General features: G+C 40.9%; 2 protein-coding genes and 2 pseudogenes across 2 annotated transcripts; 1 reads left to right on the forward strand and 3 right to left on the reverse strand.

The window, feature by feature from the left end:
* Positions 1 to 1,203: 1,203 nt before the first annotated feature.
* On the reverse strand, positions 1,204 to 4,117 carry LOC120644938 (annotated as a pseudogene).
* A 1,719-nt stretch (positions 4,118 to 5,836) lies between these two features.
* On the reverse strand, positions 5,837 to 6,439 carry LOC120645841 (annotated as a pseudogene).
* A 6,857-nt stretch (positions 6,440 to 13,296) lies between these two features.
* On the forward strand, positions 13,297 to 14,143 carry LOC120644939 (kafirin PSKR2-like). The gene has a single exon (XM_039921684.1). It carries the CDS (start codon positions 13,356 to 13,358, stop codon positions 14,034 to 14,036), a length of 681 nt encoding a protein of 226 aa, XP_039777618.1. The 5' UTR covers positions 13,297 to 13,355; the 3' UTR covers positions 14,037 to 14,143.
* Positions 14,144 to 16,552: 2,409 nt separating this feature from the next.
* Positions 16,553 to 16,900, reverse strand: LOC120645842 (kafirin PSKR2-like). The gene has a single exon (XM_039922571.1). The coding sequence runs from the start codon at positions 16,898 to 16,900 to the stop codon at positions 16,553 to 16,555; it is 348 nt and encodes a 115-aa protein (XP_039778505.1).
* Between the last annotated feature and the right edge of the window lie 3,482 nt (positions 16,901 to 20,382).

The following is a 20,382-nucleotide window of genomic DNA, read 5'->3' on the forward strand; positions in this document are numbered from 1 at the left end:
TGAAAATTCGACCAATTCTCTGAGTTACTCGTTGTTTGGCCCATAACTTTTGATTATCTTAACCAAATGCAGTAAAAAAAATACATCTTGAACATCTACAGAAAATTTCCTTCAACTTTCGTTACAGCGCCCAGTTGAAATTCGGCTTCTAAATAAGTCGAAAATAAATAAACAGTTTCTGCGCACTTTTTTTCTAAAGGGAACAGCGACACAGTTTTGATGATATCTCCTTAACCGCTAATCGGAATTGAATGAAACCAGCGCCATTGGAAAGATATCGATGAAACCTACAACTTTCGTTGTTAGAGCAGGATCAAATTCCGCATCAATTAATGCCAGAAATTCATCTAATAAACCAGCCTAATTGAGTTAACATAACTAAAAACCAATCGTCCGATTGAATCTCTACCAAAAACTTGCGGCCATGACTAATAAGATCAGCACCGTGGTATAACTCACCAATTGTCAAGAGCTTAGAACCAATTAAAGAAATCCTAACCTTCCTCTTGGTTCCCCTCCCGCAGGATCCCTCTCCTCTGTTCCCTACCGTGTGCTGCTTTTCTTCCTTGCTTCTTCCTTGGATCCTCCCCCACGTTGGATTGAGTAGTTAGCAGGCAGCAGAGGCAAGGGGCGTGCAGCAGAAGAGGGTGGTGGCGCTGGGAGGTGGCGGCGAGATGGAAGGGGCGGCGGCGCTGCTGGTGGGATCGGGGAATAGGGAGGGGCGGCGCACGAAAACAGAAGTCGGGTGGAACAGATGTCTCGAGGGATTAAGAAACAGAAACCTAATGTGTATCCAATGGCCTAGATTCACCGGCTCGCCAGTAATTCGCCCGTTATCTAAACCTAGCATGTGAGTAGTAAAACGGATTCGTTTTGACGAGCCCTACGCAGCCACGGTCTAAGATCATTCATACGACCAACGATTCAAAAAGTCAAATTTTGGTCAACTCCGTAGTCTCCCTCAACTTGAAAATTTTGAAAAAAAATATGAATAATTGGGATATTACAATTTACTACAAGTATGGATCCAAAGGTACGATACATAGTATGTACGGTGGCTGTGAAATGTATGGCACAAACAATAACAGAACACATTTGGGCATGGATAGGACTTTAGAGTCTCAATCATTACTTTTTTTATTTCCGCGGAGTTACACACGTCGGCATGAAAATGTTATTATAGAAGTACAACTCATATGGAATTTAGAAGATGGTAGAACCAACGATGGGTTGCTGCAAGAAGGCTGCAGGACTCGTCAAAGCTAGCTGGTTGAATAGCTGCTATTGCTGCCAGAAGACGGCGGGGTAAGCCACAGCAAGTGGGTTGAATAGCTGCTGCGAGAAGGCGGCGGAGTTTGCAACAGCTAGTTGGTTGAATGGAAGCAGTTGCTGCTGCAAGTAGGCAGCAGAGTTCACGGCGGCTAGCTGGTTGAATGGGAGGAACATCTGTTGCTGCAAGTAGGCGGCGGGGTTCTGCAGGGCTAGCTGGCTGAACGGCGAAAGAACGCGTTGTTGCTGTGCCATGATGCTCTGTACTGTTAGATGGGCCAAAGATTGCTTCTGCAGTAAGGCAGATTGTTGCTGTATGACAATTGCCTGTGACTGTAGGATGCTAGCTGCAAGTGCATGCTGAAGCCTGTTGGACTGCACAATCGGGTTCTTATATCCGACTGCTGCGATAGGTAAGAGGTACTGTGGAATAGTGGCAGCGGAGGCGGCCACTGATCACGGCGGAGTAATGACCGCGGTGGTAGTGCACACAGAGAGAGCAAGGAGTGCAAGGAGGGCAAATATCTTGGTTGCCATGCTTGCTAAGAGGTGCTATTTGGGTTTCAATTTCTAAGTTGTTGCTAGATTCTATCAGTGATATGGGTGGTGGATTACCTGCGCATATGAGATCTATTTATACACAAGAGACTCCATGTAGCTTTCTCATGATTTGTTGCTTGTGCCTCCCAAATTTTTATCCTGATAAGCTAGTGATGACATGGTATCTAGTCAAATTTGGAATTTAGTGATAAATCTCCTCTGATTGCATGTATGTGTTGGCAAGATAGCTTGCACTTAACACAAGTAAAAAGCAGCTTTTTTTTCCTTTTGGCATTGTGTTGATATAAGTATGACAACAGCATGGTTGATTCACCTTTAAGCATGTCAAACACCTTTGGATCAAAATATGTGTTCCACTTAATGGTGAGCCAGTAAAGTTGTGATATGCTGATGTGGATCCAAATCTGTCTGAGCTCAGTTTGTCATCCACCTCGGGTAGGATTTGCTTAACAGACTAGTTTCAGGCGAAGTACTCATGTTCTCGGGATGTGATATGAATCAGATCTTCTAGCTCACTAATTTACCGTGCATTAAAACCAAGCTTGCTTAAATTATCTTCTTTCCCTCATTTAGGGATTAACCAATTTCATCACCACACAACTATAACTTGTGATGTTGGTGCCCCAAAAAAAATATTATCGTATTTCCATTCAATTGCTGGGTACAACATGTGGCCGTAGAGACGATGAGAATTCCGTCCCTATGCACAAAGCCTATTAAAATAATAAGGCAATTAAAATGTTGGATCATTTACGTTAAGTGTATGAATTATAGCTTTTGATGAGTTGGCACAAATAATAGGAAACATAATTTTTTTCTATATCCATTATTCCCGTATCATGGTAACATGCCAGTCAAATATGTAACAAAAGTAATTTATAGTGATATTTGGTGTATGAGCATGTAATATTCCCCATCATGCTAGCAGTATAGATCAAATGTTACATATATTGTTAATTTATTGCTGTTATAGGCTAAAATTAACTTTTTGGTCAATGAGTCCGGTACATTTTTGTGAGCGACTTCATGGGTCTTATTGGTAGACCCAAAGATTATTTTTCTTGACAAGGCCACATTCTGGTGTTCCCAAAATTTATTCCTGCCTAAACCAATAATGTCAACAGCTTATGGAAGCATGCACATTTTATTAGCGAGATAAAATACATTAGTAAAAATGCATATACATATGCATATGTATGGAACAAGGGGTAACATCTTTTATATAAAATTTTTGGATTCAACAATAACCTTATTCGTTAGAACTCTAGTGTTCGAAGGATTTTGATGGTAGCGATCGAAACATATTTATACAATTGAAAAATAATGTGACTATAATAGTTCGTGATGTTGCCCCTCTCTCCATCTATCCACATTTCAACCAACTGAAATGTTATCGACAATCCTTGTATGCCCCTAGTGGAATGGCTCCATTGACCCATCCAGTGAAATCCAAACTTTCACTTCAGGAAGTATTTATGTTGTAGTATATATTTACTACAAGTATGGATCCAAAGGTACGATACATAGTATGTACGGTGGCTGTGGAATGTATGGCACAAAGAATTACAGAACACATTTGGACACGAATAGGACTTTAGAGTCTCAATCATTACTTTTCTTATTTCCGAGGAGTTACACACGTCAGCATGAAAATGTTTTTATAGAAGTACAACTCATATGGAATTTAGAAGATGGTAGAACCAACGATGGGTTGCTGCAAGAAGGCTGCATGACTTGTCAAAGCCAGTTGGTTGACTAGCTGCTGTTGTTGCCAGAATGCGGCGGGGTAAGCCACAGCAAGTGGGTTGAATAGCTGCTGCGAGAAGGCGGCGGAGTTTGCAACAGCTAGTTGGTTGAATGGAAGCAGTTGCTGCTGCAAGTAGGCAGCAGAGTTCACGGCGGCTAGCTGGTTGAATGGGAGGAACATCTGTTGCTGCAAGTAGGCGGCGGGGTTCTGCAGGGCTAGCTGGCTGAACGGCGAAAGAACGCGTTGTTGCTGTGCCATGATGCTCTGTACTGTTAGATGGGCCAAAGATTGCTTCTGCAGTAAGGCAGATTGTTGCTGTATGACAATTGCCTGTGACTGTAGGATGCTAGCTGCAAGTGCATGCTGAAGCCTGTTGGACTGCACAATCGGGTTCTTATATCCGACTGCTGCGATAGGTAAGAGGTACTGTGGAATAGTGGCAGCGGAGGCGGCCACTGATCACGGCGGAGTAATGACCGCGGTGGTAGTGCACACAGAGAGAGCAAGGAGTGCAAGGAGGGCAAATATCTTGGTTGCCATGCTTGCTAAGAGGTGCTATTTGGGTTTCAATTTCTAAGTTGTTGCTAGATTCTATCAGTGATATGGGTGGTGGATTACCTGCGCATATGAGATCTATTTATACACAAGAGACTCCATGTAGCTTTCTCATGATTTGTTGCTTGTGCCTCCCAAATTTTTATCCTGATAAGCTAGTGATGACATGGTATCTAGTCAAATTTGGAATTTAGTGATAAATCTCCTCTGATTGCATGTATGTGTTGGCAAGATAGCTTGCACTTAACACAAGTAAAAAGCAGCTTTTTTTTCCTTTTGGCATTGTGTTGATATAAGTATGACAACAGCATGGTTGATTCACCTTTAAGCATGTCAAACACCTTTGGATCAAAATATGTGTTCCACTTAATGGTGAGCCAGTAAAGTTGTGATATGCTGATGTGGATCCAAATCTGTCTGAGCTCAGTTTGTCATCCACCTCGGGTAGGATTTGCTTAACAGACTAGTTTCAGGCGAAGTACTCATGTTCTCGGGATGTGATATGAATCAGATCTTCTAGCTCACTAATTTACCGTGCATTAAAACCAAGCTTGCTTAAATTATCTTCTTTCCCTCATTTAGGGATTAACCAATTTCATCACCACACAACTATAACTTGTGATGTTGGTGCCCCAAAAAAAATATTATCGTATTTCCATTCAATTGCTGGGTACAACATGTGGCCGTAGAGACGATGAGAATTCCGTCCCTATGCACAAAGCCTATTAAAATAATAAGGCAATTAAAATGTTGGATCATTTACGTTAAGTGTATGAATTATAGCTTTTGATGAGTTGGCACAAATAATAGGAAACATAATTTTTTTCTATATCCATTATTCCCGTATCATGGTAACATGCCAGTCAAATATGTAACAAAAGTAATTTATAGTGATATTTGGTGTATGAGCATGTAATATTCCCCATCATGCTAGCAGTATAGATCAAATGTTACATATATTGTTAATTTATTGCTGTTATAGGCTAAAATTAACTTTTTGGTCAATGAGTCCGGTACATTTTTGTGAGCGACTTCATGGGTCTTATTGGTAGACCCAAAGATTATTTTTCTTGACAAGGCCACATTCTGGTGTTCCCAAAATTTATTCCTGCCTAAACCAATAATGTCAACAGCTTATGGAAGCATGCACATTTTATTAGCGAGATAAAATACATTAGTAAAAATGCATATACATATGCATATGTATGGAACAAGGGGTAACATCTTTTATATAAAATTTTTGGATTCAACAATAACCTTATTCGTTAGAACTCTAGTGTTCGAAGGATTTTTGTGGTAGCGCTCGAAACATATTTATACAGTTGAAAAATAATGTGACTATAATAGTTCGTGATGTTGCCCCTCTCTCCATCTATCCACATTTCAACCAACTGAAAAGTTTCCTTCAATCCTTCTATGCCCCTAGTGGAATGGCTCAATTGTCCCATCCAGTGAAATCCAAACTTTCACTTCCGGACTGCCTCAGGAAGTATGTATGTTGTAGTATATATTTACTACAAGTATGGATCCAAAGGTACGATACATAGTATGTACGGTGGCTGTGGAATGTATGGCACAAACAATTACGGAACACATTTGGACACGAATAGGACTTTAGAGTCTCAATCATTACTTTTCTTATTTCCGAGGAGTTACACACGTCGGCATGAAAATGTTATTATAGAAGTACAACTCATATGGAATTTAGAAGATAGTAGAACCAACGATGGGTTGCTGCAAGAAGGCTGCAGGACTCATCAAAGCCAGTTGGTTGACTAGCTGCTGTTGCTGCCAGAAGGTGATGGGGTGAGCCACAGCAAGTGGGTTGAACAGCTGCTGCGAGAAGGCGGCGGAGTTCGCAACAGCAAGTTGGTTGAATGGAAGCAGTTGCTGCTGCGAGTAGGCAGCGGAGTTCACGGTGGCTAGCTAGTTGAATGGGAGGAACGTCTGTTGCTGCAAGTAGGCGGTGGGGTTCTGCAGGGCTAGCTGGCTAAACGGTGAAAGAACGCGTTGTTGCTGTGCCACGGTGCTCTGTACTGTCAAATGGGCCGAAGATTGCTGCTGCAGTAAGGCAGACTATTGCTGTAGGACAATTGCCTGTGATTGTAGGACGCTAGCTGCAAGTGCATGCTGAAGCCTGTTGGACTGCACAATCGGGTTCTCATATCCGACTGCTACGATAGGTGAGAAGTAATGTGGAATAGTAGCAGCGGAGGCGGCCAGTGAGCACTGGGGAATAGTGACCGCGGTGGTAGCGCTCATTGAGGGAGCATGGAGTGCAAGGAGGGCAAATGTCTTGGTTGCCATGCTTGCTAAGAGGTACTATATGGGTTTCAATTTCTAAGTTGTTGCTAGATTCTATCAGTGATATGGGTGGTGGATTACCTGCACATATGGGATCTATTTATACACAAGAGACTCCATGTAGCTTTCTCATGATTTGTTGCTTGTGTCTCCAAAATTTTTTATCCTTATATGCTAGTGATGACATGGTATCTAGTCAAATTTGGAATTTAGTGATAAATCCCCTTGGATTGATGGTATGTGTTGGCAAGACAGCTTGCACTTAATACAAGTAAAATGCAACTTGTTTTTCCTTTTGGCATTATGTTGATATAAGTCTAACAACAGCATGGTTGATTCACCTTTAAGCATGTCAAACACCTTGGGATCAAAATATGTGTTCCATGTAATGGTGATCAACTTAGAATAAATTTAATAGTCTAAGTAAACAAACTTATTACTAAGTATACTATAAAATATAATTTTTACTCTAAATTGTTATCCATTGAGTATCCATAGGTAATAAAAACTAAACCGATAAGTTTCGGGACCCCGAACCCCAAAACTGTGGGTGAGAGCTTATCCCCAAAACCGAATCTGCTAGACCTAAAACTCGCGGATATATATCTGATCTAAAACCGAACCATTGGCATCCCTACTAGCAAATGTCCAGGGTTTGTGAAGTGATGGCGAGCGAGATTCCACCATTGCGGTGTTGCAAAAGAGCCAAGGTCCTAATTACATCAAACTCTTGGGGTAGTGCACCCAGCCACCCATGATCACATCCCTGGCACCATGGGCGGAGCTAGGGGTATGCCCCTGTATTCCTTGGCATACCCAAGATTTGGAAGGAAATACTAGTAAAGATATATAGATGCATCTCCAAGAGTCTTTCTAAAACACACTATCTAAATTATCATTTGAAGAGCCTTCTACATCAAAGATGTTTTCTATATGTTTTCACTCTCCAACAGCTTTTATATATCTTGTGTACACTCTAGAAAGCCATTTTCGTTATCTATCTTTAGTTAGCAAGAAATACAGAACAGGGGATGGCTATATTTGGATAACCACTTAGTGAAACTATTGTAGGGTATTTTTCCATCAAAATCTGTATTCCTAGCAATGAGAGGAAAGATATAGAGAGTCTCTTGGATTTCCTCTTATACTGTCAAATATGGTTCATTGGCTCAATACACCAAAGCTCACGAACCAAGCCTAGAAATGCAGAAACTTACGTCCCTCATGTGATCTCAATGCTGTGGAGTACCGCTCGTGTCCTGCTATGCGAGTCGCGTCCAGTCGGTGCTCAGTGCTCGACGGGACGGTGGCTCTCCGCTCGGATGCTCCCCCACTCTGGTGATCGGCAACCGGAGACCTGACGGCCTCGCGACCTCATGTCCTCGCCCACATGGGCCATGGCTTGCGTCCTCTCCTGCTAGAGCGAGTTGCGAAGAATAGAAGGTGCCTACCACCAGCCCACCGGGCACCGGCGGCCAAGACAACGACGTCCAAGGCCCTCCTCTGACCGGTGGCCTCTCGGACCACTGTTCTGTAATATTGTTTAATTATTCATGTTTAGAACTTAAATTTTGGTTACTATTATGGATTTGTTATGATCATTATAACTTATCGTCCATTATATTGTCTATTTGCTTTGAAACTTGGCATACCCAGCCGCAAATTCTTGGCTCCGCCACTGCCTGGCACGCATTCCGCGGGCCTAAGATGTAGCGAGGCAGCTACATGGGAACGTTGTACAGAGCATACGGACGAGGATCACCAAATATTTGTTTGCTTCTAATTTTACTAGTAGAGATGTATGTGCCACAAGCACATGTTTAAAGTTAAAATATTTAAAAATAATTGGATTGCATCCAACTGTACTAAAAAAATCTAATTTGTTGCTTGATAGAATAACCAATTATATTTGCTATCTAAAAATCTAAAAGTGAAGCAATAATTAATATCTATATGTAAGACAACCCTTGATTAAATATGGAAGCATATTATCTAAAAAAAGTAGGGTCAAATTTGATTAGTAAAATAACTGGATGCTGGTGCCGACCACCGCAATGTGCAACGTTAGAAGGGGCAGGGAGAATGGGGGAACGCCGGCGGCCAGGGTAACACGGACGATGTGGGACGCCGGTGATCTAAGACATGATTTCAATACCCCGAACAACACCTCATGGCTAACCTGCAACATCTAATACTAAATCAAATCAGTTTCTAATGGACGGCGTCACCACGTGTTTCATGAGCCGCATATGCAGCACCAGGTCAGGAACGATGGGGTGAGGCTAGGTGGACTCGCGGCCACTCACCTTGATCGGTTGATGCAGCGGTGATCGTCATCCCTGGCCGGAATATGAAGCAGTTGCTCAGCGTAGGGAGTGTCGTGGGCTCGGGGTCCGATCGCAGGTCAGGCGGGCGGAGGGACGTAGGGCAGAGGCGGCGGCAGATTTTTTCTTTTTTCAGAGGGAACGTCGGGCGGAGGCGGCCGTAGATGATCCGACATTAAAAACACGATGATCCGACATGGTGGGCTTAGTTCCAGTGCCAGCACGGCACGACCGTAGTATAGTGCATGGACTAAAATCCTGGCACGCAGTGCTGGCACGAGCATGACACAACTAACGGCCGGCACGGTACTGGCACAGGTCCAGTCCACAACCACTCATATATATACCTCCCACCTCATTCAAACCATAGTCTCTCTCCACCCTCTCCTACTGCCAGCCGCCGTCGTGGCCTCCCAGCCCCTTGCCTTGGCCGCCGGAGTCGCAGCCTCCCTGTGCCCGTCGCCCCCTTGACCTTCAGTGATGGTGACGTAGTGGCAGTGGAGGTCGTTGGGCAGCAAGCCGGCACGGCACGACTAACCCCTAGCCGTGTTGTGCCTGGGCCAAGGAGCCAGCACCACACGGCACGACTAAAGCTTAGTGCTGAGTAGTGTCGTTTTACCAAATAGTGTCATGCCGAATAGTGTTAGTGCCGGGTCAGGCAGCACCATTGGCCATCATCATCAAGTTCAGGAAACCATCGACTGGAGGGGACACCTAGTGTGCGATCGCGTGCTATGATGAGTCCGCGGCGAACGCGTGCTGCAATCTACTACTAGCGCACGAACCCAACAATTAGCTACCGGTGCATATAAATCAATCGGAGCGTGTGCACAGGCAACAGATGATGTTCTCATTTCCCCTGTCTAGCATTGATTATTATTGTTTCTCTTATCTAGCTTCTGTAGCACTTCGGCAGATTTTTTTTCCTTTTCCCTTTCCCTTCCCATTCGGGACAGTGGGTGTGTGGGAGATAATATGGGCGCGGGATTGCTTTCACACCTATATGGATGTAGAACTTAAAAAATATTTTCATATATCATTTTAACTATTTGAAGAAGAATAATCGGCAACGAACAAGATAAAAAGAAACATTAAAATTAGCTTCATGAGTTTTAATAAAAATGTAAAACTCTATACGATATGTATTATAATATTTTCACATTCAAATATATAACCGCTTTAAATTGACAAAACAGTTCAAATACATATGGGTGAGGTATTCAAAACCTTTCTACATCCCGATTTTTCAAAGTCACATGTCAAAGACCTTGGTGCAAATCAAACTTTCAAGTAACACTGTAAAATCTTTGTAATTGGAAGTGAAAGAGTTTTATACTATATATCCAAAACTTTCTACATCCCTAGCTTTCAATGTGCTACATATCCAACTTTCAAGTCCCATGTCAACCAGTGCACGCATAATAAAAAAACTTTCAAATAATATGTTCAAATGTTTGTATATATCAAATTTTCAAGTAACATTTTAAAGTATTTGCAATTGGAAGTAAAAATCTTTCAAAATATATTTCAAACTTCATATATCTCTAGCATTAAAAGTTCTTACGTCTCCAACTTTCAAATCACATGTCGAAAACTTTGTACCCATAGTTCAAAAAATTTGAAATCATATATCAAAAACTAAGGTTGCTAAATGCACCTAGATGAGCCTAGAATAGCACTTTGTCGAACACTAACCAAAACTTTATACATATCAACTTTTAAGCAATATTCTAAAATCTTTGTAACTGGAGAAGAAAAACTTTCTACATCTCCAATTATAAAATTTACACATGTTAAAAACATTGTGTTCCAAATTTATGAACTTCATACTTTAAATTTAGGGAAAATTCGATTCATGCCACCACAACTCCGTGAAATTGGGTGTCATGTTGAAAATCATACCACTCAATGGCAAGATTTTCAACATGAGATCCAATTTCAAGAAATTGGAGTGGCATGGATCCAACTGACCCTTAAATTTATGAACTTCGAAGCCATTAGTCAAAAACTTGTTAAAAATGCTAACTCAAAACTTTGCACTCCAAAATTCAAGAACTTACATTTCAAACATTGTATTATGAATATACAAAAACTTTATAATTTCAAACTTTACACTACAAATAATAAAAACTTTCTTTTGAAATTGTTGATCCATATAGGCTAGTTTCACCCTAAGAATGTAAAAAACTTTCGTATGTCTCAACCAAATTTGCCTTTAAATTCTGAAATCCAAGAGCTCTATAGGCCTAGATAATATAATTACAACTAAAATCTAACAACTAAAAAAACTCAGTGACCAAAAGGTATTGTTGAATGTGAATTTTATTAACTTTGGAATGACATATTCAAAACTTTACACATGATTTTGTGAAACTTTCAAACCACATACCAAATACTTTATACCCCTAACTTTCATGTTACATATTTCAAACCTTCCTATTTATGGATAAAATATTTGAAATGTGCTAATTAAAATAAAGTATTTCCTACTTTCATGATATATGTAGGAGACTTTGTAATTGAAATGGAGAAACTTTGACTTTTAATGCTACATAACAAAAAGTGTAGGAATACCAATATCAGATAAATCTTTGACACCATATGTTGAAAACTTTCAAACATGAATTCTATAACTTTAAGCCAACACTTAAAAGAACCAGACAACATATATTGGATAAATCTTTAGACATGTATGTTGAAAACATTCAAGAAGGAACCCTAAAACTTTCAATAATATATAAAAAAAACTTTGATTGAAAGTATATAAAAGAATTTTGAGCCCGCCATAATCCTATATGCACATGAATTGAGTGTAGCTCAGCTTGTAAGGTTGTTTGTGGTGGAATGTATCCATCCAAAATTCGAGTCCTCAACTTAGCATATGTGCTCGTATTTTTCTATATTTATTTTAGGAATACTGATGCTTCCTTTCAGTGGTATGCGATGCACCCATTGACAATGAGATGTCTGTAGTGACTTCGTCGGTCTTGGGATCTGCTGGCTCAATCTCTCGGATGTGCTTATAGAGGTAAGGTTGTGTGCACGTATTTATTGGACGAGTATACAACTATACATACATGTAAGTCTGCATCTATATTGTGTTTCTAAAAAAAATTATACACACAACACTAAAACTAAGAAAAAAGGGTGAAAAAATAGGCAAGAAAGAGATGATGTGAGGAGTCACTCGAAGTAGTTAATCTGTTTACAGAGTCACGTGACGTACAATTAGAAAACTAGATCTATTGGGAACTATTCGCCGCGACATGCTAGCAGCGCACACGCGCTAACTAAGGAAATTGTTGACTGGATCCCTATACCGGAAGCAGGTCTTCGTGCAGGAGGACCCTGACGAGTACTACAACCGGATGATGAGCGACACCGACCGGCTGGAGGTGTACACGCCGGAGCTCCTCGCCGAGGAGAGGCACCTCATGCGGAACACGACCGCCCTATTCGAGCGCGCCAGCGACCGGTGGTTGGAGAGGTTTCAGCGGTTGGTGAGACAGGAGCTCCAGACCAAGGGTTGTGTCAAGGTCGACGACGCCTACCTTGATCACGCGATCAGCTACTGCGAGCGCGACAAGAAGCTCCACGACGCCATGCGGGTGCCGGGGTTCATCTACAAGTTCAACGACGAGCGAGGAGGATTATTTGGAGAACCAGTGGGACGGAGGGGGGTTGCCTACGCACATGAATCCTTATGGTTGGCCGACAACAATATAATTTGTCGGTATTTGAGTTAATCTTGACGGTTTTTAGCCGTCAGGAATTTCTCGTTTCCTGGTAGTGATAGATCTGGATCAAAATTGAATCCAACTGAGATGATATTTTAGTAGGCTGTCACGTGATGTACCTATTTGGTCTATCACTGTTACATATTTGCTGCCAGTTATTAAGCACTAATGTTCACTGTTAATTCGGCTCCTTGTGGTAGAACCCATCTGAGCACAGCTAATAAGCTTAGATGTTTGCATATTCGCACATAATTATTATTCTCAATGGTGAGCAACATGCATCACTACTACAAAATCTATCATTGTAAACGCCGGGATCCTTATTCTCATGTTTCAAGAAAATGCAAGCAGGGAAAATCACCTAGCTTTTTATTACTGTATATTGAGTGTGCATATTGTCTAGCCAACACATACGAATTATCTAATAAAGTTTGCCACTAAATGACAAAATTGACTAGATACCATGTCATCTCGAGCTTATCTCAAATTACCACTTTACACACACTTTAACATAGAGCAACATATATAATGTGAACCAAACGCATAAAAGTGGACCAAACGTCATTGTCACTCATGTATTAAGAAAGCAAACCAGAAAAGTGGCACTTTTTTCTTCTAATTTGTTTTGCCAACACAATCACATGTCACACAAGCCAATAAAACTGACCGCTCAATGTTGAAATTGACATGATATCTTGTCATCTCTAGCTTATCCAGCAGAAGGTAGAATATTGCTAGACCTACATGAGAGATCATGCCTATAAATAGGCCTCAAATCAGAAGTCAATCCATCACCTACATCTCAAAGACAACATAACAACATACAAAGTGAAACACACTAGCAACCTCATAGCAGCAATGGCAACCAAGATACTTGCCCTCTTTGCAGTCCTTGCTCTTTCAGTGAGCGCAGCCAAAGCGGTCTTTATCCCACAATGGTCACTAGCTTCTACCGCTGCAACTATTCCACAGTACATCCCATCAGTAACAGCTGCGGGGTTTGAAAATCCAATTGCGCAATCCTACAGGCTACAGCAAGCGTTCGCATCAAGCATCATATCATCAGTCTTATGGCAGCAGCAATCCTCAGCCCATTTGGCAGTACAAAGCATTGTGGCACAGCAACAACTGCAACAGCTTTCACCAGCATTTAATCAACTAGCCATCACAAATCCCGCTGCCAACTTGCAACAACAGCAGCTTTTCCAAGCACTCAACCAACTGGCTGTTGCTAACACTGCTGCCTACTCGCAGCAACAGGTGTCTTCATTCAACCAACTACTTGTTGCAAACCCTGCCGCCATCTTGCAGCTGCAATTGCAAACATTGAACCCACTGACTGCAGTAAATCCCACCGCCTTCTTGCAACAACAACAACAACAACAACAACAACAACAACAACAACTGCAGCTGCAGCAATTGAACCAACTAGTTGTGGCCTTGTTGCAACAACAGCAACTGCTGCAATTGAACCAACTGGCTGCGACAAACCCTGCCACATACTGGCAGCAACCCATCATTGCCAATACTATTTTCTAGATTGCTTATGAGTTCTACTTCAACAATAAAGTTTACATGCGGACATCTGTAACTTCCGGAAATAATATAAGTATTGACTGAGATTACCATATCATATATGCATCCAATTGAGCTTGATGAATGTTTGTGCTGCAGAGTTGGGGATACTAATACTAAATTATGACCACACATACATATATCATGAAGTTGGTAGGTAGCCCCGAACATATATACTTCACTAGATCTTGTAGCCACGTTGTAGGTGCATAATGATATATGTTTAAAGCATTGCCATAGATATTATTAATTATTATACTGAAAAAAATTATAAGGAAATGAATCATATTAAATATTGTGGAACACTACCAATTTTCATTAACGTAATTTCTATTTAAAAGAAGTCACCACTATGCTTTCAATGCCAAGAAAATTCTATATTGAAAAATATTAAACATGATTTTACTGGATCTAACAGATTCAATATATATCGGTTGAAAACTGACTTCAGTCCCGGTTCTCCAACAGGTGCTAGCAAAGTGAGATCAAATGTATATGTCTTTGCAACCGTGTAAATCACCCGGTGCCTAAGACTTCCTTTGCTACCGGTTGGAATACCAATTCCAACCGGTACCAAGGGCCCCTACGCTGTTCCGTCGCATCCTCTTCCGTTCCCTCGCATCCTCTCCCATTCCCCTCGCATCCTCCACTAGCAGTACAAAAGATTCATTCGAAAGAAGCAACCACAAAATACTGAATCGAGATATAAAATACTCATAGATCCCACAAATCATTCAAAGAATCGTTCACAAGATAGATACAATCCATACAATCCCACATGCATCTCTATTTCAGAAAAGTATGAAAAAAAGAAGAAAAAATCACCCACGGCACCCATGGCTGCGGCGGCGGCACGCGCACTCCCCCCGCGCTCCGTGGCGGCGGCCAGCTTCCCGTGCACCTGTGCCCCACAGTCGGCACCCGCAGCGGCGGCAGTGGCGGCTGGCTGCCCACACTCCTAAGCCCCATGGCAGGTCCCGAGCAAATCTACAGCAGTAGCGGCCCGCGCACCCCACGGCGGTGGCGGCTGGCTGCGGCTGCGGTGACGGCCCGTAGCGCCCCACGGCGACGGCGGCGGCAGCGGGCTCCCGCAGCGGATCTTGTTGTTCTTGTTTGTTTTGTTTGTTGTATGGATCATCTGCCACTTAGTGGTGTTTCCACCTTAATAGCCTCTGCCTATTAAGGGTTCTAATGGTTGTAGAGACGATAGAATTCCGGCCCTATGCACTAAGCCTATTAAGATAATAAGGCAATTAAAATGTTGGGTCATTTACTTGAAGTGTTTAAATTATAGATTTTGATGAGTAAGCACAAAATAACAGGAAACACAATTCTTTTTCTAAATTCAGTATTCCCGTATCATGGTCACATGCTAGTCAAATATGTAATGAAAAAATTTACGGTGATATTTAATTTGGTGTATGAGCATGTAATATTCCCCATCATGCTAGCAATATAGATTGTTGTGTTAAATATATTGTTAATTTATTCCTGTGATAGCCTAAAATGAACTTTTTGGCCAAAGAGTCCGGTACATTTTTCTAAGCGACTTCACGGGTCTTATTGGCGGACTCAAGCATTATTTTTCTTGACAAGGCCATGTTCTGGTGTTCCCAAGATTTGTTCCTACCTAAACCAATAATGTCAACTGCTTACGGAAGCATGCACATTTTATTGGCGAGACAAAATACACTAATAAAAATACATATACATATACAAATGTACAGAACAAGAGGTAACATCTATTATAAAAATCTTTTGGATTCAACATTAGCCTTACATGTTAGTACTCTAATGTTTGAAGGATTTTGGTGGCCGCGGTCGAAACATATTTATACAGTTGCAAAATAATGTGTGTATAATAGTTCGTGATGTGGGTCCTCTCTCCATCAATGCACATTTCAAGCACCTATAATATTACCATCAATCCTACTATTCCCCTAGTGGAATGGATCCATTGTCCCATCCAGTGAAATCCAAACTTTCATAGCTACCGAACTGCCTCAGGAAGAATGTATGTTGTAATTTATATTTACTACAAGTATGGATCCGAAGGAACGATAAAAAGTATGTACGGTGGCTGTGAAATGTATGACACAAACTATAACAGAACACATTTGGACACAGATAGGGCTTTAGAGTCTCATTCATTACTTTTCTTATTTCCGTGGAGTTACACACATGGGCATGAAAATGTTATTATAGAAGTACAATTCATATGAAATTTAGAACATGGTAGAACCAACGATGGGTTGCTGCAAGAAGGCTGCAGGACTCATCAAAACCAGTTGGTTGACTAGCTGCTGTTGCTGCCAGAAGGCGGCGGGGTGAGCCACAGCAAGTGGGTTGAATAGTTGCTGCGAGAAGGTGGCGGAGTTTGCAACTGCTAGTTGGTTGAATGGAAGCAGTTGCTGCTGCGAATATGCAATGGAGTTCACGGCTGCTAGATGGTTGAGTGGGAGCAACATCTGTTGTTGCAACTAGGCGGCGGGGTTCTCCAGGGTTAGCTGGCTGAACGGCGAAAGAATGTGTTGTTGCTGTGCCACGATGCTCTGTACTATCAGATGGGCCAAAGATTGCTGCTGCAATAAGGCAGACTGTTGCTGTAGGATAACTGCATGTGATTGTAGGATGCTAGCTGCAAGTGCCTGCTGAAGCTTGTTGGACTGCACAATTGGGTGCTCATATCCGATGGCGGCGATAGGTGAGAGGTACTGTAGAATAGTGGCAGTGGAGGCGGCTAGTGAGCACTGCAGAATAATGAACGCGGTGGTAGCGCTCTCCGAGAGAGCAAGGAGTGCAAGGAGGGCAAATATCTTGGCAGCCATGCTTGCTAAGAGGTACTCAACGGGGTTTAATTTCTAAATTGCTAGATTCTATCAGTGATATGGGTGGTGGATTACCTGCGCATATGGGACCTATTTATACACAAAGAGACTCCATGTAGCTTTCTCAAGATTTGTTGCTTGTGATGAGATAAGCTAGTGATGAGATAATATCTAGTCAATTTTGGAATTTAGTGATAAATCCCCTTGGATTGATGGTATGTGCTGGCAAGACAGCTTGCACTTAATACAAGTAAAAAAGCAAAAAAAAATTCCTTTTGGCGTTGTGTTGATATAAGTGTGACAACAGCACGGTTGGTTCACCTTTAAGCATGTCAAACACCTTGGGATCAATATATGCATTCCACGTAATGGTGAGCTAGTAAAGTTGCGATCTGCTGATGTGGATCCAAATCATTTTGAGCTTAATTTGTCATCCACCTTGGATTGGATTTGCTCCAATAACCATTCCTCTAGATGAATGGGTTAACAGACTACTAGTTCCAGGCGAAGTTATTATGTTCTCAGGATGTGATATGATTCAGATCTTCTAGCTCACTAATTTACTGTGCATTAAAACCAAGCTTGCTTAAACTATCTTCTTTTACTCATTTCTGGATTAGCCAATTTCATCACTGCACAACTATAACATGTGATGTTGATGCTTCAAAAAAATTATTATCATATTTTTATTCAATTGTTGGGTACAACATGTGGCTGTAGAGATGATAGAATTCCGGCCCTACGCACTAAGCCTATTGAGATAATAAGGCAATTAAAATGTTGGATCATTTACTTGAAGTGTTTGTATTATAGCTTTTGATGAGTTGGCACAAAATAACAGGAACACAATTCTTTTTTCTAAATTCATTATTCCCATATCATGGTAACATCCCAGTCAAATATGTAACAAAAAATTTATAGTGATATTTAATTTGGTGTATGAGCATGTAATATTCTCCATCTTGCCAGCAGTATAGATTGTTTTGTTAAATATATTGTTAATTGATTCCTGTGATAGGCTAAAATGAACTTTTTGGCCAAAGAGTCTGGTACATTTTTGTGAGCGACTTCATGGGTCTTATTGGCGGAATCAAGAATTATTTTTCTTGACAAGGCCACATTCTGGTGTTCCCAAGATTTATTCCTACCGAAACCAATAATGTCAACTGCTTATGGAAGCAAGCACATTTTATTAACGAGATAAAATACACTAGTAAAAATACATATACATATACATATACATATACATATACATATACATATGTACAAAACAAGTGGTAATATCTTTTGTAAAAATATTTTGGATTCAACATTAACCTTATTCGTTAGAACTCTAATGTTCGAAAGATTTTGGTGGCAGCAGTCGAAACATATTTATACAGTTGCAAAATAATGTGTGTATAATAGTTCATGATGTTGCCCCTCTCTCCATCTATGCACATTTCAAGCAACTATAATATTACCTTTAATCCTACTATGCCCTTAGTGGAATGGCTCCATTGTCCCATCCAGTGATATCCAAACTTTCACAGCTACCGAACTGCCTCAGGAAGTATGTATGTTGTAGTATATATTTACTACAAGTAAGAGTATGTAATATTCCCCAACGTGCTAGCAGTATAGATCATTTTGTTACATATATTGTTAATTTATTCCTGTAATAGGCTAAAATGAACTTTTTGGCCAAAGAGTGCGGTACATTTTTGCGAGCGACTTCATGGGTCTTATTGGCAGACCCAAAGATTATTTTTCTTGACAAGGCCACATTCTGGTGTTCCCAAGATTTATTCCTGCGTAAACCAATAATGTCAACAGCTTAAGGAAGCATGCACATTTTATTAGCGAGATCAAATACATTAGTAAAAATACATATACATACACATATGTACGGAACAAGGGGTAACATCTTTTATATAAAATTTTTGGATTAAACAATAACCTTATTTGTTAGAACTCTGGTGTTCGAAGGATTTTGGTGGTACCGATCGAAACATATTTATACAGTTGCAAAATAATGTGACTATAATAGTTCGTGATGTTGCCCCTCTCGCCATCTATCCACATTTCAACCAACTGAAATGTTACCTTCAATCCTTGTATGCCCCTTGTGGAATGGCTCCATTGTCCCATCCAGTGAAATCCAAACATTCACTTCCGGACTGCCTCAAGAAGTATGATGTAACACCCCAGATTTATTTCAAACCCGGAGGCTACCAAAAACATAATTAAAACACAAGTATAAAGATTAAATAGAAATTCGACAGAGTCTCCCCTGTAAATAGGTCGTACTGGACAAGCGGTTTATATGAAGAGTTATCGAAATAGGATATGAATGATGAATAAGCATCATAGCCCATCCCATCACCAAAAGAAATAAGTTGACCCCGACCAACCAAGTTCGCCTCAACCATAGAAAGAATAAGACAGTCAAGTTTAACCATTTATACTCTAGGAATTGACAATATCAACTAAACATGTGTAAAAGTGTGTGTAATCTCTTGCAGAAAGTGCTACTCCCACTTCCCATGCATGCCGCAATCATTTGGTACCTAAAAACCAATTAAACACAAGGGTGAGTAAGAATACTCAACAAGCACAACTAGAACTGGAAAGAACATAGCAACAACGATCCATGAAACTTGAATGAATGAACCCCAGTCAAATAGTAGTCTCCGTCTGAAACGGACACAATTTGAAACATCCTTAGCATTTATCGGTAAAGCCGAGCAAGTGGGGCCAGCAAATTGCACATCTGGATACACCGGAACATGAATGGAATTTAAAAGAATATCTTGAAACTGGAATCAGGAAATGGGAAACATGAACAGATCATGGTTTTGAATATCATAAACACATGAGAAGGCAATCGGATAACATAGGAAAAGAAATGGCAAGTAACTTGCCAACAAACAAGTTCGTCGTGCACTTGCCTTAACCTTGTTGAGAACCCGATGCCACACGCTCGCCGCTAGAATTTATCGAACCTGTGGAATAAACCACTCTCAGAAACTAGTTCATATCGACCACACGCCAATATACTCGAAGAAATCCGGAGCTAAAGGCCTAAAACGTTAACTCTCACAAGTTCTGAAAATTTGACCAATTCTCTGAGTTACTCGCTGTTTTGCCCATAACTTTTGATTATCTTAACCAAATGCAGTAAAAAAATACATCTTGAACATCTACAGAAAATTTCCTTCAACTTTCGTTACAGCGCCCAGTTGAAATTCGGCTTCTAAATAAGTCGAAAATAAATAAACAGTTTCTGCGCACTTTTTTTCTAAAGGGAACAGCGACACAGTTTTGATGATATCTCCTAAACCGCTAATCGGAATTGAATGAAACCAGCGCCATTGGAAAGATATCGATGAAACCTACAATTTTCGTTGTTAGAGCAGGATCAAATTCCGCATCAATTAATGCCAGAAATTCATCTAATAAACCAGCCTACCGTGTGCTGCTTTTCTTCCTTGCTTCTTCCT

Source organism: Panicum virgatum, chromosome 8K (genome assembly GCF_016808335.1).
Source record: "Panicum virgatum strain AP13 chromosome 8K, P.virgatum_v5, whole genome shotgun sequence".
Classification (NCBI taxonomy): Eukaryota; Viridiplantae; Streptophyta; class Magnoliopsida; order Poales; family Poaceae; genus Panicum; species Panicum virgatum.